The sequence below is a fragment of the Nicotiana tabacum genome, chromosome 3 (assembly GCF_000715075.1).
Source record: "Nicotiana tabacum cultivar K326 chromosome 3, ASM71507v2, whole genome shotgun sequence".
In the NCBI taxonomy this organism is placed as follows: domain Eukaryota; kingdom Viridiplantae; phylum Streptophyta; class Magnoliopsida; order Solanales; family Solanaceae; genus Nicotiana; species Nicotiana tabacum.
Window position 1 is genome coordinate 158,631,823 of NC_134082.1, and position 24,419 is coordinate 158,656,241.

General features: G+C 39.3%; 1 protein-coding gene across 1 annotated transcript; it reads right to left on the minus strand.

The window, feature by feature from the left end:
* Window positions 1–23,035: 23,035 nt before the first annotated feature.
* On the minus strand, window positions 23,036–23,725 carry LOC142177614 (uncharacterized). The gene has a single exon (XM_075246845.1). The coding sequence runs from the start codon at window positions 23,723–23,725 to the stop codon at window positions 23,036–23,038; it is 690 nt and encodes a 229-aa protein (XP_075102946.1).
* Between the last annotated feature and the right edge of the window lie 694 nt (window positions 23,726–24,419).

Genomic DNA, 24,419 nt, shown 5'->3' on the forward strand with positions numbered 1-24,419 from the left:
AGACCCATGAGCAGAAGATAAAATATTATGACACACGGAAATTCAAGAATATAGATATCTCTAATATTTTTATGAATAGAGTCATTCATAGAATTTGTGCATTTGCACGTTTCGTTCGTATTGTATGGTTCATGCCAAAAGAAAGAATGGATAACCTTAACATACCTGAGCAGCAGCTGAAAGCCCTTAAGCAGAAGTTTACTCAACTCATGACTCGATGATAATCCATAACTTTAGTTTAATTGATTGACCACATTCTTTATTAGTCATATCTTCTGGTAAAAGAATCTTGCGTGAATGAGTCCACAACCCAATGGTAGTGTTTTCACTCATGAAGTGTCGACTCGAACTCCACTTCGTTATCAATACTTTTACCAGCATATTTCGCCAATAATCAAGAAATATGTCCCAAGATGATACAAATCATGAATGGTATAATTAAGATCCCACATCTAGTTGGACCAAATCATTAGACAATCATTGCTCCTTGTAAGATGTTTCAACGCAGACACTTAAATTTGCCCCTTAAATGACTTTTCAGTTCTTAAATATTACAATCCTTTATTGATAAAATCTTCAAAACCATTAACACAATAGTAAGACCAATATTTGGAACTAATTTCTTTGTCTGAGATAAGGTAATCACAAATTCTTTTCAAAACAGATTTCGTGCAATGAACCTTTTGACTAGAACTAGAAAGGCAAGGATGCAACCAAAATATTGCTTCCAATTAGCACCTGCATGGTGTATAAATCTTTTACACTTCTAGTGACCTCCCTTTTCTATGCTTTTGTTGTTGCTTTGATATGCAAGAAGGGCCGTTGATTAGAGTAACAAGAAATCACTGAGCATGTGGGAGATGGAGTTAGTACAACACTCATGAGTCATGACATAGTATTATAATAAGGTGACACCTTTCCATGTACTATAAGAGTCACCTTGTGGCTTTTTGGACCATTTCATGGGCTTCCACGTGTGGATAGGGGTGGGGTTTTTTTTAATCTTTATCCAAATATATCCCCAACTAATTAGGCCCTTACTTGATAATTAATCAATTACCCACAAAATTGAGAATTATTCCCACTTACTTAAAATATTACTCGCTTTTCACATACCTTATACACCTTACTATTATGGTCATGTGGTACCTCGTATGGTACTAGTCCATAATTATCGAGTATTTTAGCTCGAGTCGTATTTTATCCCAATATGCAAAACTTGGACGAATATTTGTTTTCTTTGACTTGTTTCCCCTCTCACCTTCACGAATTTACTTATTACTTGGTTGAAATAGTATAATCCTTATAATCTCCAAATAATTTTTTTCCTTAGACTGAAGTCAATTACCTTACGACAAATTCAACATACAACACTACAAGGTGCAACATCGTCGTAATGTAGTACTGCGAGACGTGACATCTCACTTCCGGGCTCTCATTATTTTATTTATGGCGTATTTTATGTATGAAAATATGGGGTGTAACATCATTACCCCCTTTGGAACATTCGTCCTCGGATGTTGATTAATGCTCTTATCATTTTCTTAACTTTTATCCTCCAGATACTTTAGAACTTTCCTTACCATCTAGGTGACTGTTCTGTGAATAAATCCAAAGTCTAGGGCATCCCCCCTTAGGCCTCCTTCTCAGACCACAACTTGTAGTCGGAATCCTTCCAATCTCGTAACTGTTGCTACCTTTCACATGCAGCCTGTATAGTTTTGATCTTTTAAGTGTGCCGAATCATTAGGCTTCACGTGTAGAGCTTGATAAGATGTCCCTTTGTGTATTTATGAGTATACTGAAGTTCTTCTCTCGGTACTTGGTTGAATTTACGAATATTGTTATATCTCATCGCATAGGTCCGTTTAACCATCCGTATGAATTTACTACCATAACTCTTACTTTAATTATTTTTGCTGAGGTCTGCTGCCAAATCCCAACTTACTCTCATTTCTTATTCCATATTTATAAATTTAAGTACTTTAATGCTTCCTCATTACTATTCATCTTTAGAATGACGGCCTCTATCATGACCTAAACCGATGGGCCGCGACGGGCACCCAGTACCTTACTCGGCCGAGTACCAACGTAATGTATCTTTCTTATTACATCATCATATACACGTCATATACGGGCCTAATCTTATCTCATACTTTGTAACTTTTCTCCATCCATTGTTGATTCACCTCAATATTGATCTACAATATATCACTGATAACTTAAACTTTTATGCAATATTGCTACTAGGATTCACATTTTATCGGGGAACGTCTGAAATGATTATATTGATCCACCTGGGGCGATACCCTGCTTTCATAACCGTACCTCACAGCATCCTAATACGATTCACCTTGTGTGGGTACTTTAATCCTGTCCAATTCATAAGAACCATTTCTTTTCTTTGTTGAATCATTACTAAATCGAAGGCCCAAACGTCATCTTTTATCTATCACAATTACACACTCTTTCTATTACTAGGGTGGCATTCTAAATGCTATTAGTCTTAGACTCCTTTCAGTTCATTCCGGATATAGTGAGCTTTGTATAATTTTAGAGAAACCATCTGCTCTTCTTGTTTTCATGGGCTTAATCCTGAGGACTTATCCATTTTCCTTACCTTTTCACTCGCCCTTTCATATCCTTACTCTTGTCTTCTAGAACCTTGTCGATTTACCATAAAATGGCTTGCGACCTACACAACTCTATTTATATTACTTGCAACCTTTCAACTTGCTTGTATCATAGATTTTCTTATGTCATTCTGGGACATCAAGCGAGACATCACATCGTCTCTAACTCTTCTTTACTGTCTTAATTAGCCTCCTCGACACCTAGAAACCATAGGCTATGAGATATGCCACTTACTATGCCGCTATCATTCCTGGATATTGAATCCCAGCACTTCTAGCCTTCTATCCAAAGTATGGACTATTCACATATTCTGCCTTTAAGTATCTCGTACGTTGTTCACCTTTACCTTACTTACCTTAAAATATTACATCGTATCTTCTATCTCTTTCATGGCCTCCCTTCCACATAGGTATAATTCACGTCCATAACTTGAAGCTCTATTATAATTCCTACACATTTGGTACATACACAATCTAGTGGGAGCTTCGTACTGACTCCTTATGAGGCTACTATACTATCTTTATTATACCTCTGCTACTTAAGAGTGATCCTGAGGTCTATAATTCTCTTGGTCCCTCCTGTTTTGCTTAGTCGATGTAACTCTTTAGTCTCATCTTCTTTCTGATCAACCTCTATATAAGCTTAAGATATCTTCCGACCTGCAGCTCCTGCTATTAGTTATTACTTTGGCCTTTCGTAGGCGCTGATGGATATTTATGATAAAATCCTTTAACAATTCAATCCTTCATCTATGACCTGCGCTCAGTTCTTTCTTTTAATGTATACCAGAATCTTCTACGGTTGTATATGATGCAGGTATAAAACTCCAAACTCTTAAGTGCGTTCATAATGTCACCAACTCGGGATTATTGATCGAATAATTTCTTTCATTCTTTCTTAGCTTTCTTCAATGTAATCTATTACCTTTTGGTCATTCTACCCCTTGTTGTATGCATACTTAGCTTATCTTAGTTCCCACGCATGCTAGAGTTTTTGTGCAATTCATATGACCTTCGAATATTACTTTTAATTTTTCATCGTGTTCATTATCCATGGTAGGGTCCACTTTCCTTTTGAGTGCTTACAATGTTGTTGTGAGACTGTTGTTACACGACCCTTTCCTCTTTAGGTCGTTATGCTTAGGTTGAAGTCTTCTTCCTTATTTCCTTAGCTAGTCTTACATTATAGTACTTAGGGAGAACCCTTGATTCCTGTAAAGTTGTATGCTGATTATGGACCTTTTGATGTCCTTCCTTGCCTATAATTATCCGTAGTTGCTTACCTCCATGCCCTTGTGCTTGTATTGTTGCTTCTGAACTGATATTTTGATTGCCTTCCTAGTGGCACTTTCTTTTATCCCCGTAACACTCATACGGTATCTTTAACTACCCCGACTCTTGTTTGAATATATCTCAAGTATTATAATGTCATAATTGCGAGGCTGAATTCTCCATGTCAATATTCTGCGAAATATTTCTTGGGTTATTTCCTTTCTCTTAACTTATATCTCACACTGACTCCTTTTCTATCAATAACATCTCCGGCAAGGATCCTTACTTCCTCTCATTGACGTCGTATTTGCATAATGTTCTGGAATTGTAGCATATACGTAGGAGCTGAATAAGTGTAATCTCATTCCTTTTTCTTGTTTACCGCATTTTTTTTATTACTCCATATTCCCCCCTTTAGGGGAGTACTAAGACTTGGAGCTATGACAACTTGCCTGTAGATGTTTTCCTTTTTCATCTTTGGTGTCCTTTCACATTATCAATAACCCTTACTCACCTTGTAGTAATCCTTTTGTACCAAGGATAACAAAATTCCTCGCTCGTGATGGTGACATTTAGTGTAATTGGCATATATAGTCTCTTAAGCTTAACTTTGCTAACATTGCTTGCTTTAGGGAAGGGTCTTCCTGAATGACCATTCTCTGAATTTCTCATGATCCTTCTTCTGTTGTTCGTCCTATTATTGCCACAATGCGATCTGAAATTCTCGTGATGCTGACTATTACCAAATCACTCAGTCCCTAATTCATATTTAGTGTATCTTATTCACCAGCCCATACTGATTTCTATTATCTGGGGTCTAACTTTTCCTCTTGGTAATCGCGCTAGAGTTGCGAACTTATTTCTCGAAATGAGGACATGACTGTATTGGACTATACTCTTTTATTGTCCTAAGGCCTACCACCCCTCGTTTATTCCTTCACATGACTATAGATTTTGTAATATTGTCATCTTTTGATCTACTGTTGTCATCCATGTCCACATCTTACTCATAATGATTCATTAACTCTTTTCTTATTTTCCACTAACATTTATGCCGATCACTTTATTTTGAAAACTCGAACAAGACATTCTTTTGCTTTTAGCTTCCCTTTGCTCCATCCAGTGGCTCTTTAAGTTGCTTAACGTTCTCGCTTTACTAGGGACACGAGCAACACTAAGGTAATATTTATCCTTTCAAGGCTTATAGTGCATGTCTTTGTAGCACTCATTTCTGGGTGCACTATTTTAGAGTGCACCATCTAGGTGTCTCATAAATAGATCTATTAGCACATTTGCAATATCCTTTGAAAATGTCAACTGCCGCAATCAATTCATCCATCATATCTTTCTTATACTACTTTTGTTAATCCCCATAGGGCATATCTAGAAGGGGTGTGACCAATTATATATACCTATGTTACTCTTGAATATAACTCAAAAAGCTTATGTTTCTATGCCTCAATTATAAACACTGTTAACTTTCATTAACTGGGCGCCTCGTACCCTTCTTCATCTTGCTTCTTTTGCTAGTTGAAACTTGTATTTATCTTTTTAATCTCTCATTGTCTTTCACCATAAAGGTGGATAGGTATTCTTGCCTTAAGGCTTCTTATCAGGAAGATTACACCTTTCAATATACTCATAATCTGCTAAAGACCTCATATTTACTTATCGTAGGAATCACACAAAATCCAATTCCTCCGACTCAGCTCTTCCAGAACTATCTCTCTTTCCAATCCTTCTTTCCGGATTTACGCATAATCTTATTATGAATAAAATAGAGTTTTGGAACTTGAATTCTTATAAGCGAGATCTAGCACACGATCTAGAGTAAGAAGACAGAGTGACAATCCTAAATGCCCTATAGCCTCTTACTTATAAGTGTGGTGCATGACACACCCATAAATAAGACTCTACTAGATACGGCTTGTATACTTCTTAGGACAGAAATGCTTTGATACCACTTTTGTCACGACCCACACCGATGGGCCGCGATGGGCACCCAGTACCTTACTCAACTGAGTAAAAACGTAACGTATCTTTCTTATTACATCATCGTATACACATGACATACGAGCCTAATAGGCCAACATAATTATTTATAAACTCAAAATATTGGCTGACAAGGCCATACAATCTTTCACGTATACAATATATATCTACAAGCCTCTAATAGTACATAAATGTCATTAAGGTCAGGACAGAGTCCCGCCATACCAAACAATACACATCTAAATCATACTAACCAAACAAGCAACTCCAAAGCAAATGGAGCGCACCAACATCTTACATTGATCTGATAGCCTACTTAGAGGGCTTTCGACCTATCTATCTGGACCTGCGGCATGAAACACAGCATCCCCAGGCAAAAGGGACGTCAGTATGATTAATGTACCGAGTATATAAGGCACATAAATAAATAAATAAATAAGATACATGGAAGACATATAGAGTACATAACACAACCTGTAAGTTTGAATAACTTTGTAAATCATAAATTACTGTTAGCATCATGCGTATGCATATAAATGTCATGTCGTGCATAGGTACATGTTTCATAACATCATCAGCCTCTGAAGGCATCCCATCATATCATATCGGCCACTGTAGGCAAAATCATCATCGTATACCAGCTGATCAGTTGGTGGTGCATATATAACGCCATAACCTTTCTCATATCCCATATACATATATATACATACATATGCGTATATAACGCCGTTGAATCATATTTACATATATACGTGTATATAATGCCGTTTGAATCATATTGCAGCCACTGTGGGCAACATCCTCATCATATACCAACTAATCAGGTAGTGGTGTGTATATAATGCCGTAACTTTTCCCATATCCCATATACATATATTTACATATATATGCGTATATAACGTCATCTGGTCATAGGTCAATGCACATGTATGCAATGCATGAAAAATACAGAATAATATCAATATTCCTTTCGGATAAATTTTTCCAACTGCGTATTATTCTGAGACCCATGAGCAGAAGATAAAATATTATGACACACGGAAATTCAAGAACATAGATATCTCTAATACTTTTATGAATAGAGTCATTCATGGAATTTGTGCATTTGCATGTTTCATTCGTATCATATGGATCATGCCAAAAGAAAGAATGGATAGCCTTAACATACCTGAGCAACAGCTGAAAGCCCTTAAGCAGAAGTTTACTCAACTCATGACTCGATGATAATCCAGAACTTTAGTTTAATTGATTGACCACATTCTTTATTAGTCATATCTTCTGGTAAAAGAATCTTGCGTGAATGAGTCCACAACCCAATGGTAGTGTTTTCGCTCATGAAGCGTCGACTCGAACTCCACTTTGTTATCAATTCTTTTACCAGCATATTTCGCCAATAATCAAGAAATATATCCAAGGATGATACAAATCATGAATGGCATAATTAAGATCCCACATCCAGTTGGACAAAATCATTAGACAATCATTGCTCCTTGTAAGATGTTTCAACGCAGAGACTTACATTTGCCCCTTAAATGACTTTTCAGTTCTTAAATATCACAATCCTTTATGGAGATAATCTTCAAAAACATTAACACAATAGTAAGACCAATATTTGGAAACAATTTCTTGGTCTGAGATAAGGTAATCACAAATTCTTTTCAAAACAGATTTCGTGCAGTGACCCTTTTTTACTAGAACCAGAGAGGCAAAGATGCAACCAAAATATTGCTTCCAATTAGCACCTACATGGTATATAAACCTTTTCCACTTCTAGTGACCTCCCTTTTCAATGCTTTTGTTGCTGCTTTGATATGCAAGAAGGGTCGTTGATTAGAGCAACAAGAAACCACTGAGCATGTGGGAGATGGAATTAGTACAACACTCAAGAGTCATGACTTAGTATTTTAATAAGGTGACACCTTTCCATGTACTATAAGAGTCACCGTGTGGCTTTTTGGACCATTTCATGGGGATAGGGGTGGGGAATTTTTTAATCTTTATCCAAATATATCCCCAATTAATTAGGCAATGTCCCGTTACTCGGTAATCAATCAATTACCCGCAAAATTGAGAATTATTCCCATTTACCTCAAATATTACTTGCTTTTCACATACCCTATACACCTTACTATTATGGTTATGTAGTACCTCGTATGGTACTAGTCCATAATTACCGAGTATTTTAGCTCGAGCCGTATTTTATCCCAATATGCAAAACTTCGACAAAAATTCGTTTTCTTTGACTTGTTTCCCCTCTTACCTTAACGAATTTACTTATTACTTGTCTGAACTAGCATAATCCTTATAATCACCAAATAATTTTTTTCCTTAGACTGATGTCAATTACCTTACAACAAATTCAGCATACAACACTACAAGGTGCAACATCGTCGTAATGTAGTACTTCGGGACGTGACATCTCACTTCCGGGCACTCATTAATTTATTTATGGCTTATTTTTATGTACAAATATATGTGGTGTAACATATTGGCCAAAGCCTGAACATCCAAAGCAAGCGGTCTCTCACCGACCGGAATATAAGCAAGACTGCCCATACTGGCTGACTTCCTACTCAAAGCATCGGCCACCACATTGGCCTATTCCGGATGATATAAGATAGTGATATCATAATCTTTCAACAACTCTAACCACCTCCTCTGCCTCAAATTCAACTCCTTTTGCTTGAACAAATACTGAAGACTCTAGTGATCCGTGAACACCTCGCATGCCACGTTATACAGATAATGCCTCCAAATCTTCAATGCGTGAACAATGGCTACCAACTCCAAATCATTAACCGGAAAATTCTTCTCAAGAATCTTCAACTGCCGTGAAGCATAGGCAATGACCTTGCCATCTTGCATCAACACTGCACCAAGTCCAATACGAGATGCATCATAACAGACTATATAAAGCCCTGAACCTATGGGCAAAACCAACATCGGTGTCGTAGTCAGAGCTGTCTTGAGATTCGAAAAGCTTGCCTCACACTTATCCGACCATGTGAACTGGGCATCCTTATGGGTCAACCTGGTCATCGGGGCTGCGATAGATGAAAACCCCTCCACGAAGCAACGATAGTAGCCTGCCAATCCCAAGAAACTCTGAATCTTTGTAGCTGATGCTAGTCTAGGCCAGTCCTTGACTGCCTCAATCTTCTTCGGATCAACCTGAATACCCTCTACTAATACAACATGACCCAAGAATGCAACTGAACTCAACCAAAACTCACACTTCGAGAACTTAGCATATAACTGACTATCCCTCAGATTCTGAAGAACCACTCGGAGATGCTGCTCGTGCTCCTCCCGAATCCAGGAATATATCAAAATATCATCAATGAAGTCTATAACGAATGAATCCAAATAAGTCCTGAACACTTGGTTTATCAAATCCATAAAAGTTGCTGAGGCATTTGTCAACCCGAATGATATTACCAAGAACTCATAATGGTCGTACCGAGTGCGGAAATCTTTCTTAGGGACATCGGATGACCTAATCCTCAACTGATGGTAGTCAGATCTCAAGTCAATCTTCGAAAATACCTTGGCACCCTGAAGCTGATCAAACAAATCATCAATCCTAGGCAATGGATACTTATTCTTGATTGTAACCTTGTTCAACTCCCGATAATCAATACACATTCTCATCAATCCGTCCTTCTTCTTAACAAAAACCACCGGCGCACCCCAAGGCAAAACACTAGATCTAATGAAACCCTTCTCAAGAAAACTGCTCCTTCAACTCTTTCAACTGCTGCGGGGCCATACGGCGGGATAAAAATGGGTTGAGTGCCCGGAGCCAAATCAATGCAAAAGTCAATATCCCTATCAGGTGGCATACCTGGCAGGTTCGAAGGGAATACCTTAGGAAACTTACGAACAACGGGCACAAAATCAATACAAGGAACCTCAGCACTAAAATCACGAACATATGCCAAATAGGCCAAACACCCCTTCTCGACCATACGTCGAGCCTTCACATAAGAGATAATACTACGGGTAGAATGACCAGGATTCCCTCTCCACTCTAAATGAGGCAAACCCGGTAAAGCTAAGGTCACAATCTTAGCATGATAGTGTGGTAAGTGATAATCAGTCCATCCCCAATATAACATTGAAATCAACCATATCCAGAAGCAACAAATCTACACGAGTCTCAAGACCCCCAATCAAAATTATACAAGAGCGATGGATTTGATCTACCATATTAGAATCACCCACTGGTGTAGACACATAAACATGATCACTCAAGGAATCACTAGGCATAACCAGATACGGTGCAAAATAGGATGACACATATGGGTACGTAGACCCTGGATCAAATAACACTGAAGCATCTCTATTACAAACCAGAACTGTACCTGTAATAAATACATCTGAAGCCTCACCCTTGGGCCTAGCTGGGAGAGCATAACATTGGGGCTAGGCCCTACCACCCTGAACTACATCTCTGGGACGTCCTGCTACTGGCTGGCCTCCACCTCTAGCGGTGTGAGCTCCACCTCTAGCACCTCTACCCCTACCTCTATCTGGCTGGGCGGCCTGTGGAACACCTGGTGCCTGAACCATAGCATGGGAACCTTGATGCGGAGAGCTACTCAGTGCTCGAGGGCAATAACTAGCAATGTGCCTCGTGTCACCACAAGTAAAACAAGCCCTTGATTGCTGGGGCTGACGACCCTGGAAACTCTTAAACGGTGGTGCACTGATAGGAGCTAGTGGTGCACTATAGGACTGCTAATCTGGATATTGCATCTGAGAACCACGGTCACCTGAAGCACCGTGCGAAACCTGAAGTGCTAACTGAAAGGTCTAGGATGATGGCCTCTACCATATGAATCCCTACCTCTAGACGAGGTACCACTGAATCTTCCTGAATGACGGGGCCTCTTGTCCGACTCATGACCACCTCCCTGTGACAGAACCATCTCTACTCTCCTGGCCACATTGGCCGCCTCCTAGAAAGATATCTCACTTCTAGTCTCCCTAGCCATCTGAAGACGAATTGGCTGAATAAGTCCATCAATGAACCTCCTCACCCTCTCTCTCTCTCTCTCTCAGTGGTAAGTATGACAAGAGCATGACGAGCTAGGTCGATGAATCTGGTCTCATACTGGGTAACAGTCATAGAACACTGCTGGAGACGCCCAAACTGCCTCCGATAGGCCTCTCTTTGAGTGATGGGAGAAACTTCTCCAGAAATAGCTGAGTAAACTGCTTCCAAGTCAAAGCTGGCGATCCGGCTGGTCTAGCCAAACAGAAATCCCTCCACCAAGTCTTGGTGGATCCAGACAAGCGAAAAGTGGCAAAATCGACCCCATTGGTCTCAACTATCCCCATGTTCCTGAGAACCTCGTGACAACTGTCTAGATATTCCTGGGGATCCTCACTTTATGCACCACTGAAAGTAGTAGTGAAGAGTTTGGTTAACCTATCCAGCCTCCACAAAGTATCGACAGACATAGCTGCTCCATCACCAGTCTGAGCTACCACACCGGCTATACTGCTCCAACTGGCTAAACCGCTAAAGTCTGAATGTGGGGATCTACCTGCTACGGAGTGCGAGGAGCAGGAGTCTGGGCTCCTCCTCCAGCCTGAGAGACGGCTACTGCTACAGGAAACAAGCCTGCTCGGGTGAGACTCTCCATGAGGCCCACCGAATGGACCAGAGCATCCTGAAGAATTGGGGCAGCAATAAACCCCTCTGGGACCTGAGCGGGGCCCACCGGAACTGCTGGGGCTAAAACCTCATCATCAAAATCAACCTGAGGCTCCACCGCTGGTGCTGCTGCTTGGGGCTGAGCTCTACCCCTACTTCGGCCTCTAGCACGGCCTCGGCCTCACCCTCTACCCCTCGTGGAAGCTGCTGCTGGGGTCTCGGGCTACTGGTTAGTGGATGAGGAAGTGTGTGTTCTCGCCATCTCCGAAAGAACAGAGTAGAAATTAAATCAGCATTGAGAAACCAAACCGCACGACAGGAAAGAATAAATGTGAGGTTTTTTTTCCTAACTCTGTAGCCTCTAGGGGATAAATACAGACGTCTCTGTACCGATCCCTCAGACTCTACTTTGCTTGTCTGTGAACTGTGAGACCCATGTAACCTAGGGCTCTGATACCAACTTGTCACGACCCGAATTTCCCATCCTCGGGAGTCGTGATGGTGCCTACTAATGAGAGCTAGGCAAACCAATCTTTTAACTACTTTATTTATTATCAAATTATTTTCGTTTAGCAAACATAAAGCGATGGCGTGATAACAGCAGAAATTTAATTTTAAGCGAAAGAACACAACAAAATAGCTGAACTATGTATCTATTACAATTGTTTAAACCTCAATTACCAATAACCTGGTATCAAAGTGTCACAGACTATCTAGGATTAACTACATACAGGGTCTGAAGAAAAATAAGAATACACTATTTCGTAATATAAAGAAAATGAAACAGAAAACAAGGATAGAGGGAGACGCCAAGGCCTACGGATGCCTGTAGGTCTACTTTGGATCTCCGGGTGGACTAAAAGAAGCCTCCAAGTTACGGTTCAAGAGCTGCTCCAAGATCTGCACATAGTGCAGAGTGTAGCATCTGCACAACCGACCCCATGTGCTGGTAAGTGTCTAGCCTAACCTCGGCGAAGTAGTGACAAGGCTAGGACCAGACTACCAAATAAACATGTGCAGTTATATAATATACAGCGAAAAGTAAAGCAGAATAAACAAATAAAGATGGGAGGGGGAAACATGCTTCGGGGAATAATAGGTAAAAACAAAATATCAAGAGAATTATAGGGAACCGAAATCCTACTACTAACAAGGATAAGGAAAATAAAGGTAGGTTTCACTTTCAGTTCACATCTTGTTGCAGGCGTGCAACCCGATCCCATTTCTCATATCTTATGGCAGGCGTGCTACCCGCTCCCATTTTGTTTATCTCTTGGCAGGCGTGACACCTATTCCCATGTCATGTATCTCGTGGTAGGCGTACCACCCGCTCCATTTCATTAACTCTTGTGGTAGGCGTACCACCCTCTCCCATTTCATTAACTCTTGTGGTAGGCGTACCACCCACTCCTACTTTATTATATCTAGTGGTAGGCGTACCTCCCGCTCCCATTTTATTATATTTTGTGGTAGGCGTACCACCCGCTCTCATTTACAAGCCAACAATAATCACAAGGACTCCCGACAAGGGAACAAAAGCAACATAATAACTTCCCGGTAAGGGAACAATGATATTTCAACAACATCCCAGCAAGGGAACAATAATATCAACAAACATCCCGGCAAAGGAACATTAATATCAAAACAAATATCCCGGCAAGGGAACAATGATGATAATATCATATGAGGCACAATAAACCACAACGGAGTCATAACAATTTATAACACAAGACTCACGGGAATGCTTGACACCGACATATAGATATTCGTCACCATGCCTATACGTCGTACTCCACAATTAACATGTAGCGAATAGACACAACTCCTAATCCCTCAAGCTAAGGTTAGACCAAACACTTACAATTCCTCGAACACAATTCACGATTCAATTATTGCTTTAACCCTTGATTCCACCACCAATTCGCTCGAATCTAGCCACAAGTTACTTAATTACATCAATAAACGCTAAATGAATCAACCCCAATGCATGAAAATGAATTTTCTAAAGTTTTACCCAAAAAGTCAAAAATCACCCTCGGGCCCACATGGTCAAAACTCGATATTCGAACCTAAACTTGATTACCCATTCCCCCACGAACCCAAATATATAATTTATTTTGAAATCGGACCTCAAATCGAGGTTCAAATCCTCAATTTTTGAAAAACCTAGGTTTTACCAAAAACACTCAATTTCCCCCATGAAAATCATTGATTTTGAGTTGAAATCATGTTAAAAGATGTTAATGATTGAAGGAAGTGAGTTAAAACTTACAAACAATTTTTTTGGAAGAAGAGTTGTTCTTGGAAAATCGCCCAAAGGAGTTTGTGTTTTGAAAAGATGTGAAAAATGAGTTTAAAATCGTCTAAGTATAAACGTTGCAGGTCGCAGGTATGGGAAATGCGAATAGGGGTTCGCAATTGCGAACCCCGACCTCTGCTAAGCTGGGAAATACGAAACAGGGCTCGCATTTGCGAACCCTTCAGAAATGCTGGACTTTCGCATTTGCGAAAACAATGTCGCATTTGCGACTTCGCATTTGCGACACATAGGTCGCATTTGCGATCACTGGCCAGATGAGAAACTTTGCATTTGAGAAGATAATATCGCATTTGTGAGAGTGAGCTAGCCTGGGCTTCATTCGCAGTTGCGACAAGCCGCTCGCATTTGCGAGCCAGGCTTCGCAAATGTGAAGCCTGCAGGCCTGCTATGCACAGCTGAAAAACCTGCAATTTTCTAAGTTCAAAATGCACCCCATGGCCTATCCAAAACTCACCCGAGCTCTCGGGGCTCCAAACCAAATGTACACACAACCTTAAAAGCATCCAATAGACTTATTCGTGTACTCATATCACCAAAATAACATCAAAAACATCGAATTAAACCTCAATATCAATGAAGTTTCTCAAAACTTCTTTGAACATCAAATTTTGCATTTAAGGTCCGAATCACGTAAAACGAATTCCGTTTCTTACCAAATTTCATTGAATTATCTTAAATCATATATACGACCTGTATCGGGCACCGGAACCAAAATACAGGCCCGATACCATCGAGTTTTAATCAAAATTCATTTCTAAACCTTATAAATAATTTCAGAAAACAAGTTTCTTCAAAAATTCATTTCTCGGGCTTGGGACCTCGGTATTCGATTCCGGGCATACACCCAAGTCCCATATTTTCTTGCGGACCCTTCGAGACCATCAAATCACAGGTCCGGGTTCGTTTACCCAAAACATTGACCGAAGTCAAATTAACTCATTTTATAGCCAAAATTTATCATTTTTCATTGATTTTAACATTTATGCTATCCAGCTATGCACCCGGACTGTGCACGCAAATTGAGGTGATGCTAAAATAGGTTTTAAGGCCTTGGAATGCAGAATTTTATTTTAAAACAAGTGATGACCTTTTGGGTCATCACAACTGAGGTTCATTTTGTACAGTATGTCAGAGGCCTTGACGGCCCAAATGTATTCATTTTTAAGAAAGATGGTTTAATGATACAGTGTTTTTCCACTTATAGTTGTACATTATGAGTTGTGTCCATGTGGGCCCATGATAGTAACAAAAGGAATGAGTCCAGCTAATTCGACCTATGCATGTTCTAGTTTTGGTTGAATGATCGCGAGTTACACAGTGGTTCGGTCGAGCCAACATGGAACCGGGTGCCAGCCATGCCTCCCTAGGTTTGTGGCATAACAAAGTGGTATCAGAGCAGGTCGTGTCCTAGAAATTCTACAAAGCTGTGCCTAGTAGAGTCTCACTTATGGGTGTGTTCCGCGCCACAATTATAATTGAGAGGCTATATGGCATTTAGGAAGTGTTACCCTTCTTTTGTATCCAGATCGTGCCATAGAGCTGAGTCGTAAGAAGTCTATATGAAGCTTTCACCGGATTTTATATGCACTAGAGGTTTAGGTATCACAGTAGAGCTTTAAGGCGTTGATATAATTTCTACCTTTGTGTAAGAGAGGTTATGAAAGAAACAGAAGATACGATGCGAGATTGAAAGGTAAGTAAGGTAAAGGTGAAGAAGATACGAGATACTCAAGTACAAAAGGTTGTAAATAGTCCAAACATCATATAGAGGTTGGGTTTTAGTTTATCTTACAAAAGAGAGAAGAGTCACATAGGCGCATCTACAAGGTCAGAGACAGTTACGAGATTGGAAGGATTTAGAACAAGTCGTGGTATGAGAAAGAGGCCTAAAGGGGAATGCCCTGGCCTTTGGAATTATTCACAGAACGGTTGCCTAGGTGGCAAGGAGAATACTAAAGTATTCAGAAGAAATAGGATATCAAAATGGTAAGTACGTTAGTCAACATTCGAGGAGGGATATTCCAAAGGGGGGTATGATGTTATACTCCGCAGTGTTACGATGATGTTACGCTCTGGAGTATTATATTACGATGGTGTTACGCTCTATAGTATTATATTACGATGATGTTACACCATGTAGTATTATACGATGAATTTATCGTTAGATAATTGACATCAGTTCAAGGACAATATTATTTGGAGATTATAAGTATTATGCTATTTCAATCAAGTGATAAGTAAATTCGTGAAGGTGAGAGGGTAAGAGAATCGAAGAAAATGAGTTTCGTCGAAGTTTGATAATTTGGGATAAAATATGGTCCAAGCTATAATACCCGGTATTTATGGACTACTGTCATACAAGGTACCACATGATCATGATAGTAAGGTGTATAAAGTGTGTTAAAAGTAAGTGGTATTATAAGTAATTTGAGATAATTCTTAATTATGTGGGTAATTAGTTAATTATTGGTTAATAGGAGATTAGTAAGTTGATTAAGAAATTAGCAGATAATTAGTTAAAATCTTTGGATAAGCTTATGAAACCTTAACGTGGAAGCAAGATTTACATCCAATTTATTCAAGGTGGCAAAAATTGGTAAGATTTCTGGCCAAGTCATCACTGTAGTGGGGCCTACACCCAAAAGGTTAAGGGAACCTCTTTAATTCATTTTTGAATCTCTACATGTCAACGAATGCTTCAACAAACTTATTCAAAGTGTTAGCAATGTAATTTGCTACAAAGTTCATACAAGACTACTTAGCAACGTGAGAATTGCGATTCTAAGGGAATACAGTGCAATCTTTCTCAAGAATATCATACGGATTTTTCCCTATTTTGATCCGCCGTTACGTGTTTTTCGTAAAAGACATGTGTTAGAGGGATTATCAAAAGAATCGGCCCAAGTATTTTAAGGCAAATATTTCTTTCTTTTGGCATGATCCAAGTAGCTATATGTAAACGTGATGTTATTCCATAAGTGATTCTACTCTTAGCAATTAAGGATGTCTATATTATTTATTCATGTAAAGTGATGTCTAAGTATATTCCTAAGACTCTATTGAAGTATTTGATAAAGATGTTAATATTTATAATATAGTGATACATGCATCTTCATGCATTTACCACTGTGCTACGGTCGGTTGGGTAATCATGCATATTTATTTAACATCGTGATATGGCCGGTTGGGCAATCATGCATGTTCATTTACCACCGTGCTACGGCTGGTTGGGCAGTAATGCATCTTCATTTGTCACCATGCTATGGCCACTTGGGCATACATGCATTTACCCTCGGGATACGGACGGTCGGGCAGTTATATATCATTTTTTACCACCGGTTGGGCAGTCATACGTTTACTATTGTGCGGTGGTCAGTTGGGCAGTTACCACTGATCAGTTGGGCAGTCATGCATCATAAGATATGGATAATAGAAATAGTCACAAAGAGAATCATTATATATGTAAGTATAATAAGTATGCATATACGATGGAACTTCAGAGATTCAGGTGATTCTTATATGTCTTTAATTAATGTTGACTTATTGTTATGTTTCAGTTCTACTTTACATACTCAGTACATTATTCGTACTGCACGTTTTTGTTGGGGACGCTACATTCATGACTATAGGTATAGACAATCAGTTTGATGTGCCCTCATAGTAGACGAGGTTAGCATTCATCAAAGGATCGGTAAGATTCCACCTCATTCGGAGTGCAGCTGAGTGTATGAGTCATCGTGTCAGAATTTTGCTACGAACTTATGGGTAGGCTGGTACCCTGTCCCATTTGATGTCAAATAATCTTAGAGGCTTTGTAGACACAGGTTCATTTTGTACAGTATGTCAGAGGCCTTGACGGCCCAGATGTATTCATGTTTTAAGAAAGATGGTTCATTGATACAGTATTTTCCCACTTATAGTTATACATTATGAGTTGTGGCCATGTGAGCCCATGATAGTTACAAAAAGAATGAGTCCAGCTAACTCGACCTATGTATGTTCTAGTTTTGGTTGACTGATAATGAGTTACAGAGTGGTTCGCTCGGGCCAGCACTGCACCGGGTGCCAACCACGCCTCCACAGTTTTGGGGCGTGACAAACCACATCTAAAAAAATATGAAATATTAAATATTGAATAATTGCAGGTGCAAAATAATCAATAAATATATGTAGGTATTTACCAAATAAAATCTCATTAGTGAACTGTTCTGAATCGTCCAAAAAAATAAAACCATTGGAAAATTGTTGATACATAAATTCAGTGTTGCATTATATTACTTCTGTGTTGCTATTAAACAATACTTTGAGGTCCTTGTGCGCAAATAAGAAGTTTGGCTTTGTCCCGCATATCTCTTCGTCTATAATGTAGGAGCTTTTATTTTGGTCGAAAAAAATTCTTCCATACTTGAACGTCGTTGTTGAAAGAGTAGTTTGTATTTTTGTTCCCTGTGTCAATGCAGACAAACACTATAGTCACCAAAGGAGGCAGTGTATTGAGAATTGAATATAAGAAACTATTAAAAGAAAGTTGCCTCTTCATCAACAAATATTAGCTGCCAACGTACACCTTTGTCGTTCTCATTTTTTGTATTTCTTTATTAAGCCTCGTTGAATGACAAGGCATGACTCTCTTGCATCTTATTCACCTACAATACCAAATCTTAGTCTGTGCCTCTAGTCAAGCCACGTATGTCTGGTCAACTTTGGAAAGATCATCCCACTGGTAATGTGTCCTCAGCCAAGCAAGCGGAGTAGGTACAAGCTACGGTCGACCAAACTGGCGAAGGACTCACTCGGTAGCATGATGCTCGACAATATCAAGACACATCAATGGGATGGAAGAGCTCCACAAAACTCGGCTGCGGGAGCAATAATAGGGTAAACCAGCTATTAGCTCGTCGTTGCGTGGCCTCTATATGAACTATTAAGTAAACATAGAAATTGTGAGTAAACGTAACACATATAAAGCCAGGCCAAGTAAACTTAAGTATACATGTACCTGCATGCCTTCAAGCAAATCCAACAAATCCTTGTAATAAGGGAGATGATGTCAAGCCTCAACCTCGTGTCTGTAGTCTCGCCTATCAACCCACCTCCTAGCTAAAGGGAGAAATGGTGGAGGTGGTGTATCTAGACCGATGGGTGGTAAAGGTGGCTGGAACTACAGGAACCACTCCCAGGCCCAAACCTAATCTACATTATGGACGTAAAATTTAAGGTATATTTTTTCCGTGTCTATAATAATCATGAAAAGAATTGACTATGTTTTCACCTACAACAGCGGCAAAAATCTGACAACGTCTCTCTGGGTACCCATGCACGCCCGACACATCTGCCTATATAGGTAACCTAGAACAGCTGCACCCTAGCTGTAACAAAGTAAATCATCTACCCGCTCAAGATGATGATGAAATCTCAAGCTGACTAGGTTTCCCGAAGTGTTCGGGAATAATACCCCACCAAACATAAGCAGCATTAACAATCTCGTGTACCGGTCGAGAAGAAGATCCGGTGTATCATCTGTAATGTCCGCATCCATCGCCTCCAGATGCTGTCGGACGAGCATCAACTACAAACCACAGACCCCAACCAATGCAGTCTTCTCCGTTGGCTAGAAACCGGTGAGCCGCTACAACATCTACAGGTACTGCAATCCCGTAGATTCTCTAAGAGCATGCAGATAAGCTACATGTAATCCATCAACCGGTGACTAGGTTTCCCGAAGAGTTCGGGAATAATACCCCACCAAACATAAGCAGCATCAACAATCTCATGTACCAGTCGATAAGATGATCTGGTGTATCATCTGTAATGTCCACATCCATTGCCTCCAGATGCTGGCGGACGAGCATCAACTGCAAACCACTAACCCCAACCAATGTAGTCTCCTCCGCTAGCTAGAAACCGGTGAGCCGCTGCAACATCTGCAGGTACTGCAATCCTGTATATTCTCTAACAGCATGCAGGTAAGCTACATGTAGTCCATCAACCGACAGCCCAAAAAGAACCTCTACGTCCTGAAGCGTGTTGGTAGCCTCGTCGATGGGTAGATGAAACGTGTGTGTCTACGGTTGCCACTGCTCTATCATAGCCATGATCAATGCCCAGTCGAACTTCAATCGGTTGATCTCTATGATCCTGTAGAAACCCATATCCTGAAGGCATCTAACTATACGGGGATGGAGTGGGTGGGCCCTAATGAACTCTCACATATCGTCTATCCGTCTAGCGCAAAATGCCTGGGAAAAATAGTGCCCCTCCCATATGTATGACGACATATGCTCGCCCTGTAGCAACAGTAGCTCCAGCTATGCAGGTCCGGGATGCATAGACAGAACCTCCATGACGACTACTGTAAATTGAACAATATTAATTAAAGTATTTTTCCTTTTTAATTGCTTAACATCTTTAAATATATTGTAATATCTTTAATATTAAAATTTATTCGATATTTTTACTATATTGTTAATTAGGTTGATACATTTACTATATTATAATTTTATATTTTATATGTTGGTTTATCATTTTATATGTCAGTTTATTATTTAATATGTTAGTTTCTTATTTTATATGTTTGTTTATTATGTTATATGTTTTTTTATTATTTTGAAATTAATTTTCATAACTATACATGATTTAAATATTAAATATTCATATAACAATACTTAGTTTGACAAATATTGTTGTTTTCTAATGTTATTTTCTTACGTTTGTTGACCAGAATTCGAGAGACTTTGTGTTTGAACTATCATCTTTTTTTAGATAATTTTGGGTTTAATATAAAATTAAATAATTAATTTCAATAACTACAAAGATGCTATGCTTAATGACACTACATTTTACTATTCTAAAAGGGCACTACATTACAAATATAGGCACTACATTAAAATTACGGGCACAACATAACATTATTGGGAACTAAGCAACATTAAAGCAACATATTAATATATGTACAATAATAAAATCTAAATAAGATTAATTATTCCTAAAATAACAATTTATCTGTTTTACTAATCTTTTAGCATATAAATAATCTAATTTAGATAAAATTAATAAATTAATTTAATCACAAAACAATCACGAAAATACATATACCACATTTTTTTTTCAATCCGCTAGGCAAATGCCTAGGGCTAGTTTTATTTATAACCATAAAAATACGAAATACAATGTCATGATATCCTATGAACGGAAAGAAAGAAATAATGTTTGAACTTAACAAGTATCCTATTATCAAAATTGAGTTTTGCCCTCAACATTGATGTTACATTAATGCTATTAAGCTACAATTCAGCATCCACGAATGTGCATGTGAAAGGCACAATGCAACGTTCCTTTTTTAAAGCATTCTGTACTTTGATTCCATATCGAGTTCCCTCCATTCTCCATAGTAGACTCACATGCTCTCCTCGAGGCACGTTTATCAACTTGTCTTGGCATGCAAATCCATTCGCAACTGTCGTTCCTCCATGTTCGATCACGTTTTAGCTGCCATTATCCGTTCGTCCATGCTGGTTGCACTGCACGACATTTGCTCGTTGCCCACATATGTTGTAGCACGACATCGAAGACGCCTAGTTCAAGACTGCTTTGAAGCAAGTGAGCTACAACATGTGTTGTCTGTCATGCCTTCCATATTAATATTATTATAAATCAGAAAAAGCCACAAAGCACATTTCAATGTAGCTGCCTTCTTTTCGTGCTTAACAATTCCAACTGCTGTGTTTTCTTTCCTTTGTGCATGCATTACTTCTGTTAGTGTCGATAGCATTATGCACCTATTCCCATTCTTGTTGTTGTTGTTCCTGCTGTAATCTCCACTCCCAAAATCCCAAAATCAGCACACTATTTGAAGATCGAACAGTTATCCCCTTGCTGCGTTCATTTTGCTGCATTCATTTTGCTGCATTCAGTTTTCCCGTTGTTGCTTTCCTGTTGTAATTTCCCCTTGTTGCATTCAATTTGCTACATTGTTGAGCTGATGAAGACAGCTTTGTGGAAGCACGTGAGCTCCACCTACAGCAGCATCATAAAGAAATATATCCCATGTTACCTTCATCCTAGAGTATTGCATGCTTTTATGTATCCTAGATAACTTTCCATGTGCATTCCACTTTTCCATTTGATTCCTTTTCTCACCAGCATGAGTTGTCTGTCATGCCTTCCACATTAAACCTTGTGTGCACATTAAAATATTATTTAATCCAAATGTGGATTGAAGCATGCGTTAATAACACATTGGCCTTTGTTGCCTGCTTTTCTCGAAAGACATATTTGTTGTACATGCTAGTTGTGTTTCCAATGCCATTTGCTTCTTGTTTTGCTCGAAATGAGGAGTAATCAATTTTATTATTCCCAGATTTTGTTTGTAACTAAACCATGCGTGTGATATTAAACATTTTTGCATCATGCTGGTTGTATATCCAATGAACTAAAAGCACGTTTTCACCCCATGCTGGTTGGGTTGTCATGCCATTAGTCTTTGTTGTTGTGCTCGATTATTGATGTATTTTTGTTTTTTTGCATCAGTTATGTCGAAAGTTGCATCATGGAGTTCCATAAGCATCGTAGTGGAACCTGCATTAGAGAAAAGAAAGTTAGAAATGCCAACCCTTATATCCTCCTCCCTTAGGATTTGAAAATATTGGTCGATTAAGTTATGCCTCCTGCTCTTCCTTTTCTCTTTGCTTCCTATCTCTTGTTCACCCTCACCCTTAGATTTGGACATTGCAGCTTATCTCCATTAACCAACCTCTTTCCCTGTGCATCTAGATGCCAGAATTGTTGGCAATCTATTTCTCCATTATCTAACGCATAATTAGCTAAGTGATCTGCCAGCTTGTTGGCCTCCCTATGAATATGAGTAACTGTGTAATTGCCCCCATTCATTAGTTGCATCATTTCCTCTACCTGCTCAGATATGATCCATGGTGGTTTCCAGATCCCATCCATTATCTTTTTTAATAACATTGAGTCAGTTTGAAGCCATACATGAGAGTATTGTTGAAATCTGCAGAACCTTAGTGCTTCTACCATGGCCTTCGCTTCAGCTACTGTGTTTGTTGTCTCCTCAATCTCTTTCCCTACTGACTTGACTATGTCACCATTTTCATTTCTTATACAAAAACCTATTGAGCTCCTGCCTGGATTTCACCTCTATGCACCATCCGTATTAACTTTTAGCCATCCTGCACTTGGAAATTCCCACATGACTTTTGTAACCTTAAGTTTAGGAGTGAAATTTTCCATCATAGCTAATAGATCTTTCCATTTGTCAGGTACCATGTCCATCCCAGGCTTTCTCACTTTCACCAGTGCCTGGAGATTTGATGAAACTTGATAAATCACCCTGCTAGTTGTCACCGCCTCCCCATACTTCATACTATTTCTTCTTTTCCAAAGTTCCCAGACTACGCATGAGGGAAGTGCTTGCATTACTGGTTTTAACCTTAAGCATACATTTGCAGTCCAACATTTTGTGATTGCTTGGTGTAATGTAAGTCCCTCCACATCTATTCCTGCCCTCGATAGAAAATACTTCCAAGTTGTCTTTGCAGTTTCTGATCTAAAAAATAAGTGCTGGAGAGATTCTTCGTCAGGTTGTACGCAACACCAACATTTTGAGGGCATGCAGTAACCTACCCTTTTCAAGAAATCATCTAAAGATAACTTTGCTTTCCACACTTTCCACATGAAAAATGCTATTTTAAAAGGCAGTCTTTTTACCCAAATCTTTCTATAAGCTATTCTTGGTTCGTCTCTTCTTCTCGTATACTCCCATGCTGACTTAACACTGAAATATCCTCTTGTTTCCAGCATCCGAAAAGGCCTGTCAAGAACCTGCATGGTTGAAGGTGGTTTGATTTTCTCCAGAATGTGTACTGCTAAGTCTTAAGGAAGTATTTCAAATAGCCTGTCCACATCTCACTCACCATCTAAGGTAACATCATGTACATTATGTATATTTTCATCAATGCCAAAGTCCTGAGGAACTAAAAAATATAGTGCCCCAAGACCTGTCCAGTTTTCATACCAGAATAGTGAGGATCCCATTTTTGTTTGCCAAAGGATTTGATGTTCAATCAGATCTTTGCATTCCAACATTTTTCTCCAGATGTGAGACCCCCTTTTCCACGGAACAATAACAGAGTTTAATTTTTTACAGTATTTTTGTCATACGAAAGAGCTCCATAGGCTTGGTTTTGTTCTGAAATTCCACCACAACTTGCTGAATAATGCCTTTGCTACATCATGTAGTGACCTGAAACCTATTCCTCCTTCCTCAACTGGCATGCATAAAGTATTCCATGAAGCCCAATGCCTACTAGTTCGTCCTACAGTGCTGCTCCACAAAAACTGAGCAAACAATTTGTGCAACCTATTTATCACATACTTTGGAGGGTTTATAGCTGATAGTAGATGCATAGGCATGCTTTGCAATACATGGGATATGAGAAATGCCCTGCCCCCTACTGATAATAACTTGCCCTGCCATGATTGCGGTTTGTCCATTACCTTTGTAAGTAGGGGCTGATAGAAT